Here is a 14,059-nt window from a genome sequence, read left to right on the forward strand (position 1 = left end):
TGTCTGTGTGAAGGACCTGTGGTGAGGTCATAGTCATGTGACCCGGTGGGCGTGGCTATGGACCATATAATGTGGCCAGGTTAGGTCACATGGAGTGAATGCTGGGACCTGATTGGTCCAGTTTGGAAGGTCCCGTGAGGAGAAGGATCTCCTCACTAACAGCAGCCTGTGGAGCGGCTGTGTGTGTAATGGCGTCCAGTATCTGAGAGTCCCTGAGGAGTGAGTGGACTTCTGCGGCCTGGAGAAACAGCCATATGGGAACCCTGACGTGGGTGAGATAACCCTGGGGCTAAATAGCCTGTATAATGGACGCTCTCCTGTAATGCTGTGTATATTGCTGCTGGAGGTTTATGAAGGATGAATAAACCTCATAGACTATGATTTGTTGGAAAATCCTGTGCCGGATGTGTTTTTCGATCGCTGCAAGCGAGAACCCCTTACTTACATGACAGCGCTACATCACAGTATATACAGCTAGGGAACAGCTCTCCGTTCCCTGTACAGGTAGTTTATTGCTCATATTGAATTCATTTTCAGGGAATGACACTTTACGGAAGAGCAGTTCACTGAATTGTTATGTTATATGGCCACAGTAGGGCACTTTTATTTAGACATTAGAACCAAAAATCCATCTTATACATATGAATGACATTGTTTCTGTAACATGTGAAAACATAGAAAAGCTATGCAAATCTAACAGTTGCAGAATATTTGATAGCAGATCTTCCAGATGAAATATACAGTATTTATTGCAGTATTATTCTTTCTTCCCATACCTTTTTTTTTAACCAAAAACTTACTCCTTAAAGCCAAGGCGCTATCTACAGAGTACAGTTTATTGGAGCTCACTTTCATATTGCATTCCAGATAGGACATTTACAATATTTAGCTTTTTCGTTGTAAATCCGTTTTGGGGAAAATTGGGTAGTAGTTAATAGGTGTGCTAGCTTAAGTCCTAAATAACAAGACAACATAATGTGTTACAGTTGCTACTCTGTAAAAGAAGCCGCCTAAATGGCCCCAAAATGCGTTAGGGCAGTAAACCTGCATATCAATCATATCCATGATATCTCACACAATAATTTTTATGTGTACTAAAACAAACTTTTACTTTTGTACTCAGCTTAGGAAAAAAAAAATCCAGAGCAATCTAATCTCAGATGCCATAAGCATGTACCCTTTGGGTATTATTGATAACCTTCTGATTCTCACATCATTTTTGTAGTGCTAGAAATATTGAGCAAGCTTGCAACGTCCTTCCTACCTCATCAAACTTAATGACACCAGGCACAGAATCCCAGCTTCACAGAAGTACCAGAAAGGCATAATGACCTTGGATTAATCATGACCTGGGGGGTAATTACAGGATCTGAAACCAGACTGCTCTGGGTGAAGTGACACCCACCTGGACTAGTCCATGGAGGACAATAACTACAAAACAACTATTGCATGGGATATCAAGTTCATGATTAGTATTTTGTCCAAGATGCTGGGGGATCCTACAATTTGCCTTCAATTGGGTTTTACCGCCCTAGTAAATGATGGCATCCTTCTAGACCACATTGGTGGAGTCCAATCTTTGATTATAGTGCCTTTAGTATTTTCTCTGTTCTCAAGATGACTTTTTGGTGATTTTTTTTTACCCTCCATATATTCGAAAAAAATGCAAGTAACCTATTTTAATTAATGGATGACGAAATGGTGCCTAAAGCTCATGGTAGTAACGTAACCTAAAGTGCTAGTCCTGACCAGGCACTAGGCAAAAATTGCAACACTACAGTTATTCCCTTGAAGATTACTGAATATAAGGAGCTAAATGAAGCCTACATATCAGACTGTGATCTTATATTTCTTTTGAATCTGATTCCATATTAGACCTATTGTTTTGTTTTTGTTTTGTTTTTTCTCCTATAGAACTCAATAGGATCTACTAAATTAAGGAAACAAGTGTGGACTCGAAGGGAAAAGCTGTTAAATACTGTGAGAAGTTATATATTTTGCATTGTAAATTGTAAGAAAATAAGTGCAGTGAAAATTACCATACAGGAAATGCCGCACAAAACCCTTTCGGCTCTGAAAATACGTTTTATTCTGGATTGTTCCTTGGTAGACTCCACACGTTGATCATTATGCAATGCCCGAGACTGCAAATATCATTAAAATGTAAATATTCATAGTTTTATCACTTCTATCAAAGGTTACTGTAACAGTCTGTGATCTGCACTAGATAACCTTCATTTTCCATATGCAATGTTGTAAAATTTCTGTTTGCTTTATAAGACTAAGCGTCTGCATCTTTTACTGCCTTCTTATTATAACTGGTATAGTTCCCACGTTATTAGAAATCTATAAACTAAAAACCTACTATGTTCATAATATCCATTTCCCAATGACATTTTAATTTTGTTTTACAATATTAATTTAGAAACTTTAAGGAAACCAGTCATCCTTATTTGTATACTGCCCGAACCACGGGCAAAATAAAATTCCAACAGGTTTCCTCGTCAGCCATGTTTTACTCATAAGGAAGACCTGGTGAAAAAGTGGCCAATTTTTGTTATTAATTTATTTCTGCTGTTCCTCTGACTATTCTGTATTTTTGCTTTTTGCTTTTTTTTTTTTATTCTTAAATTCCACCCTACGCTTCCTTTTTGGCCTTTTTATTTAGTGCTAATTTTTACGGTCTTTACTAAGGGGGCATCACTCACAGGTTAATTATGCAAAGCAGTCTAAGGACACCCCCCCCCAGAGAATCTTGTGGGCAACACCCGCTTGATAAAGACCGTAAAAATTAGCATATCGAGCGCACTATATGTAAGGCTGATATCTCTGAATCATAGGGGAGATTTTTAAAAACAAAAAAGCTGAATACTGATGGCAGCAGTGTGAATAAAATAAAAGCAAAATTGGACACTTATGACGTTGTGCTAGGTCATTAGATGGGGAAGGTGAAGGGTAGGCAGGGGTAGACGATCGCCTAGGGTGCTTCCATATATCATCATTGAGAAAGGTAGCAATTTGTAAAAAAAAGTCATAATGTTCCAGCATTGCGCTATTGGTGCCACATATACTCCAGTGCACAGACAAGTAGTGAGCAATGAGTAGTGCTGTAGTGGTCAGCATTGTAGCGCAGTGATAGTTGGGAAAATGAGTCCCATGTGCTACATCTGCCTCGGTCACTCTACTCTTTAATGCACTACTATACATTGTCTCAGCCCTGCTCTTAACTGCTGCAGCGTCAAGAAAAAACAATCCAACGATTAAATTGTCCGCTGGATGACTACCATATATATATACTTCGGTACAAATGTGGCGCCCCTGAGACAACCAACCACATTCCATCCCACATCACACACACACAAGTAGTGTAGCAGAGCACCCTTTATGGCCCCTGCTTGGAACACGAAGAGGGCTGGGAGGTGGGCGGAGCATAGTTTTGAGAAGGATAGGAAGTAAGGTAGGGATTCCCTCAGAGGGAGAGAAGGAGAAGGACTTGTCTGGAGCAGCTCTTGAGATTAGAGGCTGCTGGACGGATTGGATTATAAAGAAAGCTCCCTAAACGGAAAGGTGGTTCTTCTGAGACACGGCTGGAGCATACTCCCCGTGGGTCCCTTATCCACTCTGACTGACGTCAGGTGGAGGAAGAAACTGGTCGCAAAGGGTCACGGCCCCTAGCCTAGTGAGCGTACTTCAGGGCGCTACTAGCAAGCCGATGGCAGTGGTTACTTTATGGACCATCGCCCCTACCACAGTTATTCCGACTGGAAAGGCAGCTACATAGGATCACAGAAACGGAAGGGCGTTGTCTGACAGGATTCGCAGCTGCTGGCCTGGGACGATAATTGTGAAGTCCTGGAAAGGAAGGAAAGTGGAAAGCAGCATATTGTGTGGAGACGGCCTAGAAAGGTACATACTGACAGGGAGTGCTGGAAGGGTGTACTTCATCTTATCTGGAAGTTGTCTGGACCCCTCACCTGGAGAATGCAGCATTGAAGCGGGCATCTGTGCATGCCAGAATTGTAAGTAAAGCCCTTGGAACTACATGCATTTGTGTCATCTACCTTCTTTCTGCGCCTCTCACTCAGCACTGCTACGTTCTCCACTCCACACTGCCTCACCAACTACAGACTCATCAAAACTGCCCTGGGACTACAGCTCTGCCTGTGGAGAACTTCACCAACTCTGCTGCATCATAACATCTGTCCCAGAGAAGCAACACTGCAGCGCTGGTCACCACTGACCAGAATATCACAGGTGGCGTCGCAAATTTCATATAAACTTTATTCTTCTTTAACTCCACTCCTTTTACATGACCGCCTGGGGCCACGGACCGGGTCACCGCCACTGTGACACATCCCTTTAAGACGACTGGCCCGGTACAGAGTATCCCATAGCCCCTGGGTACGCGTCACAGTCACCGCCAAGCTCCGCAATAACCCAGGAAAAACTAGCTGCTACCACCAATCTTTATATAGGCCAATTGGACACTTGGTACAGGTAGCATATGGCTTTAGGGATGCAGTTTATAGAGCAAGAGGAACAAAGCTATTACATTTTAAATATTTAATCCGAAAAGTAGGCAGTGTTTATAAACCATATACAAATGATTTTACAAAAGGGGACAAAACAATATAGTATATACAATCGCATAAAATAAAAAGGGAAAACGAAAGTAAAGTACTAAACCTGTGTCATGGAAATGCCACAAATTGGAGGGAAGCTCTCCTTTTTGGAAACCGGTGCAAAGGTTCAGCAAGCTATCTTCCAGGATTAACAATGATTATAATTCAAAATCTACATGTATCAGATAAAAGTCACACCTACATGCCTCACTTGGGTGACCTCAGATTGGGGCTGGTCAATGGAATGCGGCTGGGGTCTCAAAGAATTATTAGATCCCCAATTTTGAAGATAGGCTAGATATATCAATGCCATATTTTCTATCATGATTTTAGCTTTCCATACATAGGAAACATGGCATATATGTCATTTTTCAACTGTCTGATATTAATGTGGTGCTGATGCACAGGCTGCTCAATGATGTAAGTAAATGCATTATGCTCGCCACTTCATCAACAATGGTGAAAATGTGTCTCCCATAACTATATACCTATGCTTTTCACATAAAAAAGAAATATTCATAACAGGAATCTGACTCTGACAAAAATTCTGCTATAATTCCTTTGAAGAGTAAACGAGTTTTCTCCGGAGGTGATAGATTTGTCGTTTCTCAGCCTCTTGTATACACTGAGCCCAGGCTTCTTGGTTGTTCTCCAGCAGATAACCTACTTCAATTACCTGTTCACAGTAGGAGGTTATAGAGCAACTGGGGTCAGATGAAGTGATGGCTCTTGTTACTTTCCCAAGTTATAATTAAGCCATGCTTCAGTGTTCAATATGAGGCTGACACTTCCCGTCTCGAGAGATGATGTTATAGATTTTAGCACTACATCTATGACAAACAAGATGACCCACTTTAATAAATCTGGTATATGTTAACACTGTCTAGTCTAAGTGTATACAATCTAAGAATTAGACAATATTGGTAAATATTCCCCAATGTGTTTTAGTTACTAATCACTTGTCACGCGTACTACCTCTGGACTGTACAAGTGGCACTATCACAACAGGCCATTTTGACCACTCTTTGGGTCTTCTCCTCTCACACTCATACTGAGAGCTAGGCAATTTGACATTCTAGGAAGCTCATCACTTTAGCCTACTGTGCACTATCTAGTAGATATCAAAATTGCACCTCCATGCAATGGAGATGAAGCAATGGGATGAAACTGAATGGGAGGAGACACAGATTAGATATTAGAAAAAACTTTTTGACAGTTAGAGTGATCAATGAGTGAAACAGGCTGCCACGAGAAGTGGTGAGTTCTCCTTCAATGGAAGTCTTCAAACAGTGGCTGGACAGACATCTGACTGGGATGATTTAGCGAATCCTGCTTTGAGCAGGGGGTTGGACCAGATGGCCCAGGAGGTCCCTTCCAACTCTACGATTCTATGATTCTATGCCTTGTTTCAGGCCTACAGAGCTTTTAGTCATCAACGTGGTCTCTGACAACCTACTGAGATCCTCAAATCCCCTCGAAAAGAGATGTAGAATTCACTTCTGCTCCAAGGTCCTCACCTACTCGAACAGGAAATGTCTCTGCACAAGTTCTTCACAAGCCTCTGTGCAATGTCTCATGACGACTGATCTACAACCTCCAATCCAATAACCTCTGAGACATCCTCCACCTATTCCAGAGGGACTATTTTGGTTCTTGTTAAAGAAAATGTCATAATAAAAATTACATAGAGTAATATAGATAGAAATGCTATTGTTAATAAAGCCTTACCTGTCATTGGCATGCAGTACATTACCCTCTCTGTTTAACCCTACGGTGAACAGCTATCATTTTATGTCCATTGTCTGTACCTGAAATTATTCTTGCAGGGTATTTGTATTCTGGAAAGTGCAGGGAAATTACACCACTTTGTTACTAACTTATAGAGAAGTGGAATTAGAAAAATGCAATAACATCAATGAATAGAATTGCGTGAATTAATTTCCTCAAAGACATCCTTCTCACTTTTTCTCAGCAGCATTGTTTTCCAACATTTTTTAAATTCTTTAGTCATTTATGTGTTGTTTAGTTCCTTTTTTCAATAATGTGTTTTAGTATCTTCATATTTTGATTGCATTTTATTAGTTGCTTTTTTTAACACGACATTATCAACCACAAGCACTGGTATTGCACTTTCTGCACAATAGACTAAAAATATGTTTTAATAATTAATTTAAAGATTCAAAGATTTATTTATTTTACTCACTTATATAGCGCCATTAATTCCACAGCGCACTACCGACATAATCGGCACTGTCCACATTGGGGCTAACAGTCTAGATTCCCTATCAGCATGTTTTTGGATAATACAATAACATGAATCTTATTAGAAAGACATTGTTTGTCTTGTCAAAAATTCATTAAAAATGCCTCAAATAGTGATTCACATTAATACACGCATTTCTTAGAGGGAAAAAATAAATAATAGTGGTCTGTGGAAGAAAAACACCCCAAAAAGGCCCTAGAACCATACCTAAACATGCTGTGGTTTGGAAGAAAAACAATCACAATAACAAAAAATACAAGCAAAGTAAAATGAAAAAAGCAAGGAAAACAACTATCTTTATGTCTTGGGCTAGTTTCACACTAGCGTTTCCTGGAGCTGCGTCGGGCTGCACAAGGCCACCGCTAAGCTCCACCCCCTGCTGCGCCTCCTGTCAGCTCCGCCTATGGGCGCATGATGTTGCATGCGACCTGCGTACCCTATCTTTAGCATTGGGTACGCAGGCCATGCGCAGGTATGCTTTTGCCGCCGCATGTGTCCTTTTGACGGTGCGCCGATCGCACCAAAATGCAACAGGGTGCATTCTTTAGCGTCAGCTCCAGGAAACGCTAGTGTGAAACTAGCCTTATACGTATTATTTTCCTATTGACTCACAGTAAACATCTGGCAACAACATATTTTTTTTGCTACAAAAAAACATGGCGTAATTGCCCTCCAAGAATAAAAACAATGCAGGAATTTTTAATAGTGATCTAAAGGTTTGTCCTTCACTCTTTGTATGAATTCTTCCAGAAAAATATTTTAATTTGAATCAATTGCTTTTCTGGAAAAGTGGATGTTTCTGAGAGTAACCTCTGGTATTTTCTATAGATAAGGTCTGCCTTGCACATGTCTCTCTTGTGAAAGATTAACAATGAAAAAAAGATAAGACATAATTGGGATTCCCTATAGCAGTAAATACTGATAAATTTATCTCAAACTCCCAATCATAAATAATGTGATGAAAGCCTAGTAAAAGTAAAATTTTATATATACTTCTCTGAACAGATGGGTCCCACTGATTGCTGGCAATTCTGAGCTGATGGCACTGCTGGGCATCGTCCAATTTTGAAAGGAAGTAAGCATGTTGTGTCTTGCTGCAGAAAGGTTCCTTGGCCGACCACTGCATCTTTGGTCCTGAACATTGTCCATTTCTTCATCCTTCTTCAAAAAAGATTGAACAGCATGTCTTGAAACCCTTGTCCGTTGTGAAATCTTTGCCTAGGAGAGACCTTGAGGATGCAGTATAACTACATTGTGTCTTGTTGCCATGCTCATTCTTGACATGGTATATGACCTGTGTGAATGTATACATAGAAGAATTGATACTGCTTTAGAGGCAAAGGCAGTCACATCAAATATTGATTTGTTTCAGATTTCTCTTTTGTTCATTCAATCTACATTTTGTTAATATATACTTGTGTGTATTTAAATTTAAAAATTTTGACCATTCTTCTTTGCAGACTATCTTTAGCTCAGTAAGATTGGATGGAGGCGTTTGGGAACAGCAATTTTCAAGTCTGGCCACAGATTCTCAATAGAATTTCGGTCTGGACTGTGACTGGGCCATTCACACACATGAATATGATTTGATCTAAACCATCCATTGTAGTTCAGTGTCAGTGTCCTCGTAGAAGGTGAACCTATGCCCCATACTCAAGTTTTTTGCAGCCTCGTAGGCTAAGTTCACATTGGGTGTTTTTTCAGCTTTTTTTTCTGCCTCAAAACCTGATCTCTTGGCAGAAAAAAAGCATCTTTTCTTGCGGGTTTTTGCTGTCGTTTTGGCATGCTAGATTTGTGTCTTGTGCTTGTTGATAAAGTATATTGTTGAAAAAAAGGCCTATTCCGCAGAATCCGGTTATGTCACAAAAAAACGCAGCAAAACCTGATACCTTCATTTTTGGGACGTTTCTTCAGAGTTTTTCACCACCCATTCATTTCAATGGGTGAAAAACGTTGAAAAAATGCTGAAAAACTCTAATCCATTGTGCAAAAAAAACATGCAAAGCACAAAATCCTGATGACAAAAAATCCAAGCTGTGTGCATGAGATTTCTGAAATCTCATAAACTTTGCTGGTACTGTAGATCACAGCTTAAAATTTGCATTAAAAAAGCATAAAAAAATGCTGCAAAAACGCCTAGTGTGAACTTAGCCTAATAGGTTTTCCTCCTGGATTTAGCTCCATCCTTAATCGCATAAACTCTGACCAGTTTCCCTGTCCTTGAAGAAAAGCATCCCCACAGCATAATGATGCCCTGGGGTGGGCTGGGCCAGGGGGCAGAAGGGCAGCTCTGGTCTTCTAGAGGCAGTTTTGGGCAGCTTGATGCTTTAGACATGCTGCACCCTTACATTTAAATGGTCTGGCTGCGCTGCTGTGCAGAAGACAGGCCTCTCTCACACTGCCGACATGAGAGGAGTGTGTGGGAGATGTCATTGCACTGTGCCTAACTGCCACAACTCATGAGAAGATCACTGTCATGCCAGCAGCGCGGTAGCTGGGAGCCACAGACTAAAGAGCGGTGAGCAAAATGCAAGTGATCCTATATCCACTCCTGTTTTAGTGAGTGCTAGTAAAGGACGCACAGGCAGGGAGACTGCTTGTCCGAGGTAATAGGCTGATTCAGTTTATGGCGTCTTTTACTGCTGGCAAGCAGCCTGTGCGGCCATTACTAGCCTCATTAGCAGTACGAATGAGTTTGGCTGGATGGCCTGGTCTAGGAAGACTTCTGGTGGTCCCAAACTTCTTCCATTTAAGGATTATGGAGATCACTGGGCTCTTAGCAACCTTGAGTGCTGCAGAAATTCTTTTGTAACATTGGCCAGATCTTGCCACAATTCTGTCTCTGAGCTCGTTGGCCAGTTCCCTTGACCTCATGATTCTCATTTGGTCTGAAATGCACTGTGAGATCTTATATAGACAGGTGTGTGCCTTTCCAAATCAAGTCCTATCAGTTTAATTAAACACAGCTAGACTCCAATGAAGGAGTAGAGCTATCTCAAGGAGGGTCACAAGGAAATGGACAGCAAGTGACTTAAAGGGGTTGTCCAGGCTTTTCACATAATCTCAGTGTATATCTGGGCTGCAGAATGCTGACAATAAGTAATTTACCTTTTGTGGCCAGTTGCAGGGTTTGCTAGATATCAGCTCTTGCTTGTAAGAAAAACGTCCAGGGGGGTGTGTTCTGGCATTGAAATGAGAACTGGTCGTTTCCTCCTCAATAGTTTCACTTTCGATAGATCACTGTTCAGCGTGTGTCTGGGGAGGAGCAGCTGGGTGGTCCTGCTCTCTGCACTGAGGCTGCTAGAGGGGGAGGATTTGTTACTGTGTGAGGAGGCCTTGTTCATGTGGTCGGGGAGGGCCTGTTGCCATGGAGGGTGGGGTTGTTGCTATAGAGGGCATGTTTTTAGTAGAGTAGGAGGAAACGACCAGTTCTCATTTCAATGCCAGAACACCCCCCCTTGGACGTTTTTTTACAAGCAAGAGATGATATCTAGCAAACGCTGCAAACTGGCCACAGGAGGTAAATTACTTATTGTCAACATTCTGCAGCCCAGATATGCACTGAGATTATGTGAAATGCCCGGACAACCCCTTTAAATATGAGTGTCTGAGCAAAGGGTCTGAATACTTATGACCATGTGATATTTCAGTTTTTATTTTTTAATAAATTTGCAAAACTTTCTACATTTCTGTTTTTTTTCAGTCAAGATGAGGTGCAGAGTGTACATTAATGAGAAAAAAATGAACTTTTTTGAATTTACCAAATGGCTGCAATGAAACAAAGAGTGAAACATTTAAATGGGTCTGACTACTTTCCATAGCCACTGTATATGCAAGTTTTACAGTACATCCAAAGCGAATGAGATCCCTGAAGTCTCATGGACACGCTGCTTATTTTTTCCTTGCAGATTTGCAGTAGATTAAAATCTGCATAATGTCAATTCTTGCAGCGTATTTCTCCCTTACTAATGGGGAAAAATACGTAACAAAAGCATGGAAAAATGTGGAAAAAATGTATTTTACGCAACTTTTTTCCTGCCAACACATTAGGACATGCAGCAGAATTTTCTCCTGCAAATCCTGAACGTGTGCACATAGTCTTAGTCCCTGTCCTGTGTCCCCATCATTAATTTTAAGTCCTTGATAGCATCAAAATGAATTTGGAAGTGGGAGAAAATGCCATCAAGTACTGAGCATACTCTGCCACCTCCCCATTCATTACAAGTCCCTGACAGCATCTTCTCCCACATTTCAGTTCATTATGAAGTGTCATATGCACCTTATCATCTCCTCTCCCACTCCCCAATAAATTTTAAGTCTCCGATAGTATCACAATGAATTGTGAGATGGGGGAGGACGCTATCAGGGGCTTAGCACCCTCCTCCACCACCCAATTAATTTTACATCCATATCTAACATCTTCCTCCACCTCCCCCTGTTCGTAAGTCCAATATAAGTCCCCCTTCTTCCCATCCCAATCCCCCACCTCCATCATTGCCCTCTCCACCACCTCCATCGTTGCCTTCTCCCCCACCCAATCATTGCCCTCCTCCATCACCTCCATCATTGCCCTCCCCCACAACCCCACCACCTCCATCATTGCTTTCTCCACCACTACCCCATCATTGCCCTTTCCACCACCCCATCATTGCCTTCTCCCCCACCCCCATCATTGCCCTTTCCACCACCTCTATCATTGTTTTCTCTCCCACCACTCCAATCATTGCCCTTTCCACCACCTCAATCATTGCTTTCTCCACCACCCCATCATTGCTCTTTCACCTCTGTCACTGTTTTCTCCCCCACCACTCCAATCATTGCCCTTTCCACCACATTGTCATTTTCACCTCCACCATCATTGTCCTTTCCACCACCACCATCATTGCCTTCTCCACTGCCCCATCATTGCCCTTTCCACCACCTCTATCATTGCTTTCTCCCCCACCACCCCCACTATTGCCCTTTACACCACCACCATCATTGTCCTTTCAACCACAACCAACATTGACTCCTCCCCACCACCCCATCATTGTCCTTTCCACCACCTCCATCATTGCTTCCTCCCCCACCACCCCATCATTGGCCTTTCCACCACCACCATCATTGCCTCCTCCCCCACCACCCTATCATTGCCCTCTCCATCACCCCCATTGTTGCCCTCTCCACAGACACACAGCAACACTCATCACTCTGCAAGTTCCCTGCCCTCTTCACATACACACATAAATAAACCATTCACCTCTGCACGTTCCCGCAGCCACACACAAAGACACACACACACAGCACCACTCACCTCTCCGCACGCTCTCCCGCAGCTTCACCGTCGCCGGCAGCTTCCTCTCTCTGGCAAAGCCACGTGCTGAATGATGACATCATCCAGCCGCGCTGCTGGATCAGACAGGAAGAGCGGGCAGGAAGCAAAACAGATCCCTGCAGCTCTACTCCGCTGCCATTCCCTCCTGTAGGCAGCGGAGCTGCAGGGATCACTCCCTGTCCACCGCACATGAGGGCACATGCGGTATGTCCACCCCTGTTATGGAGTGAATCGACAATTAAAACATGTTGAAGCAGAGATTTTGATAGTTTCAGTGATCGTACAATAAATAATCACTATACAGTTGTGGCCAAAAGTCAATTTTGTCAGATAATACTCAGTTTCTTCCTGAAAATGATTGCAAACACAAATTCTTTGGTATTATTATCTTCATTTAATTTGTCTTAAATGAAAAAAACACAAAAAGAATTGTCCAAAAGCCAAATTGGAAATAATTCCACACCAAACATAAAAAAGAGGGTGGACAAAAGTATTGGCACTGTTCGAAAAATCATGTGATGCTTCTCTAATTTGTGTAATTAACAGCACCTGTAACTTACCTGTGGCATCTAACAGGTGTTGGTAATAACTAAATCACACTTGCAGCCAGTTGACATGGATTAAAGTTGACTCAACCTCTGTCCTGTGTCCTTGTGGGTACCACATTGAGCATGGAGAAAAGAAAGAAGACCAAAGAACTGTCTGAGGACTTGAGAAACCAAATTGTGAGGAAGCATGAGCAATCTCAAGGCTACAAGTCCATCTCCAAAGACCTGAATGTTCCTGAGTCTACCGTGCACAGTGTCATCAAGAAGTTTAAAGCCCATAGCACTGTGGCTAACCTCCCTAGATGTGGACGGAAAAGAAAAATTGACAAGAGATTTCAACGCAAGATTGTGCGGATGTTGGATAAAGAACCTCGACTAACATCCAAACAAGTTCAAGCTGCCCTGCAGTCGGAGGGTACAACAGTGTCAACCCGTACTATCCGTCGGCGTCTGAATGAAAAGGGACTGTATGGTAGGAGACCCAGGAAGACCCCACTTCTTACCCCGAGACATAAAAAAGCCAGGCTGGAGTTTGCCAAAACTTACCTGAAAAAGCCTAAAACGTTTTGGAAGAATGTTCTCTGGTCAGATGAGACAAAAGTAGAGCTTTTTGGGCCAAGGGCATCAACATAGAGGTTCCAGGAGAAAAAAAGAGGCATTCAAAGAAAAAAACACGGTCCCTACAGTCAAACATGGCAGAGGTTCCCTGATGTTTTGGGGTTGCTTTGCTGCCTCTGGCACTGGACTGCTTGACCGTGTGCATGGCATTATGAAGTCTGAAGACTACCAACAAATTTTGCAGCTTAATGTAGGGCCCAGTGTGAGAAAGCTGGGTCTCCCTCAGAGGTCATGGGTCTTCCAGCAGGACAATGACCCAAAACACACTTCAAAAAGCACTAGAAAATGGTTTGAGAGAAAGGACTGGAGACTTCTAAGGTGGCCAGCAATGAGTCCAGACCTGAATCCCATAGAACACCTGTGGAGAGATCTAAAAATGGCAGTTTGGAGAAGGCACCCTTCTAATATCAGGAACCTGGAGCAGTTTGCCAAAGAAGAATGGTCTAAAATTCCAGCAGAGCATTGTAAGAAACTCATTGATGGTTATCGGAAGCGGATGGTCGCAGCTATTTTGACTAAAGGTTGTGCAACCAAGTATTAGGCTGAGGGTGCCAATACTTTTGTCTGGCCCATTTTTGGAGTTTTGTGTGAAATGATCAATATTTTTCTTTTTGCTTCATTCTCTTCTGTGTTTTTTCATTTAAGACAAATTAAATGAAGATAATAATACCAAAGAATTTGTGTTTGCAATCAT

At 42.1% G+C, this 14,059-nt stretch overlaps 1 protein-coding gene across 3 annotated transcripts in view; it reads left to right on the forward strand.

The window, feature by feature from the left end:
- The window catches only part of B4GALNT1 (beta-1,4-N-acetyl-galactosaminyltransferase 1), a 273,680-nt gene that overhangs the window by 24,631 nt on the left and 234,990 nt on the right, over positions 1-14,059 (forward strand). The window contains exon 2 of one of the 3 annotated variants that reach the window (XM_073576801.1): positions 1,915-1,980. The exons of 1 other annotated variant lie outside the window; for it this stretch is intronic. Coding sequence is in view for 1 of the 2 variants with exons in the window: in XM_073576799.1 (XP_073432900.1) it covers positions 2,135-2,163 (29 nt within the window). In the remaining variant the exon portion in view is untranslated. Of the gene's footprint in view, positions 1-1,914; positions 1,981-2,021; positions 2,164-14,059 lie in introns of those variants that run through there. One more of the 3 variants, XM_073576799.1, reaches the window with a different exon arrangement.

This window comes from Dendrobates tinctorius, unplaced genomic scaffold (assembly GCF_039654945.1).
Source record: "Dendrobates tinctorius isolate UK_male_01 unplaced genomic scaffold, ASM3965494v1 ptg000051l, whole genome shotgun sequence".
Lineage (NCBI taxonomy): Eukaryota > Metazoa > Chordata > Amphibia > Anura > Dendrobatidae > Dendrobates > Dendrobates tinctorius.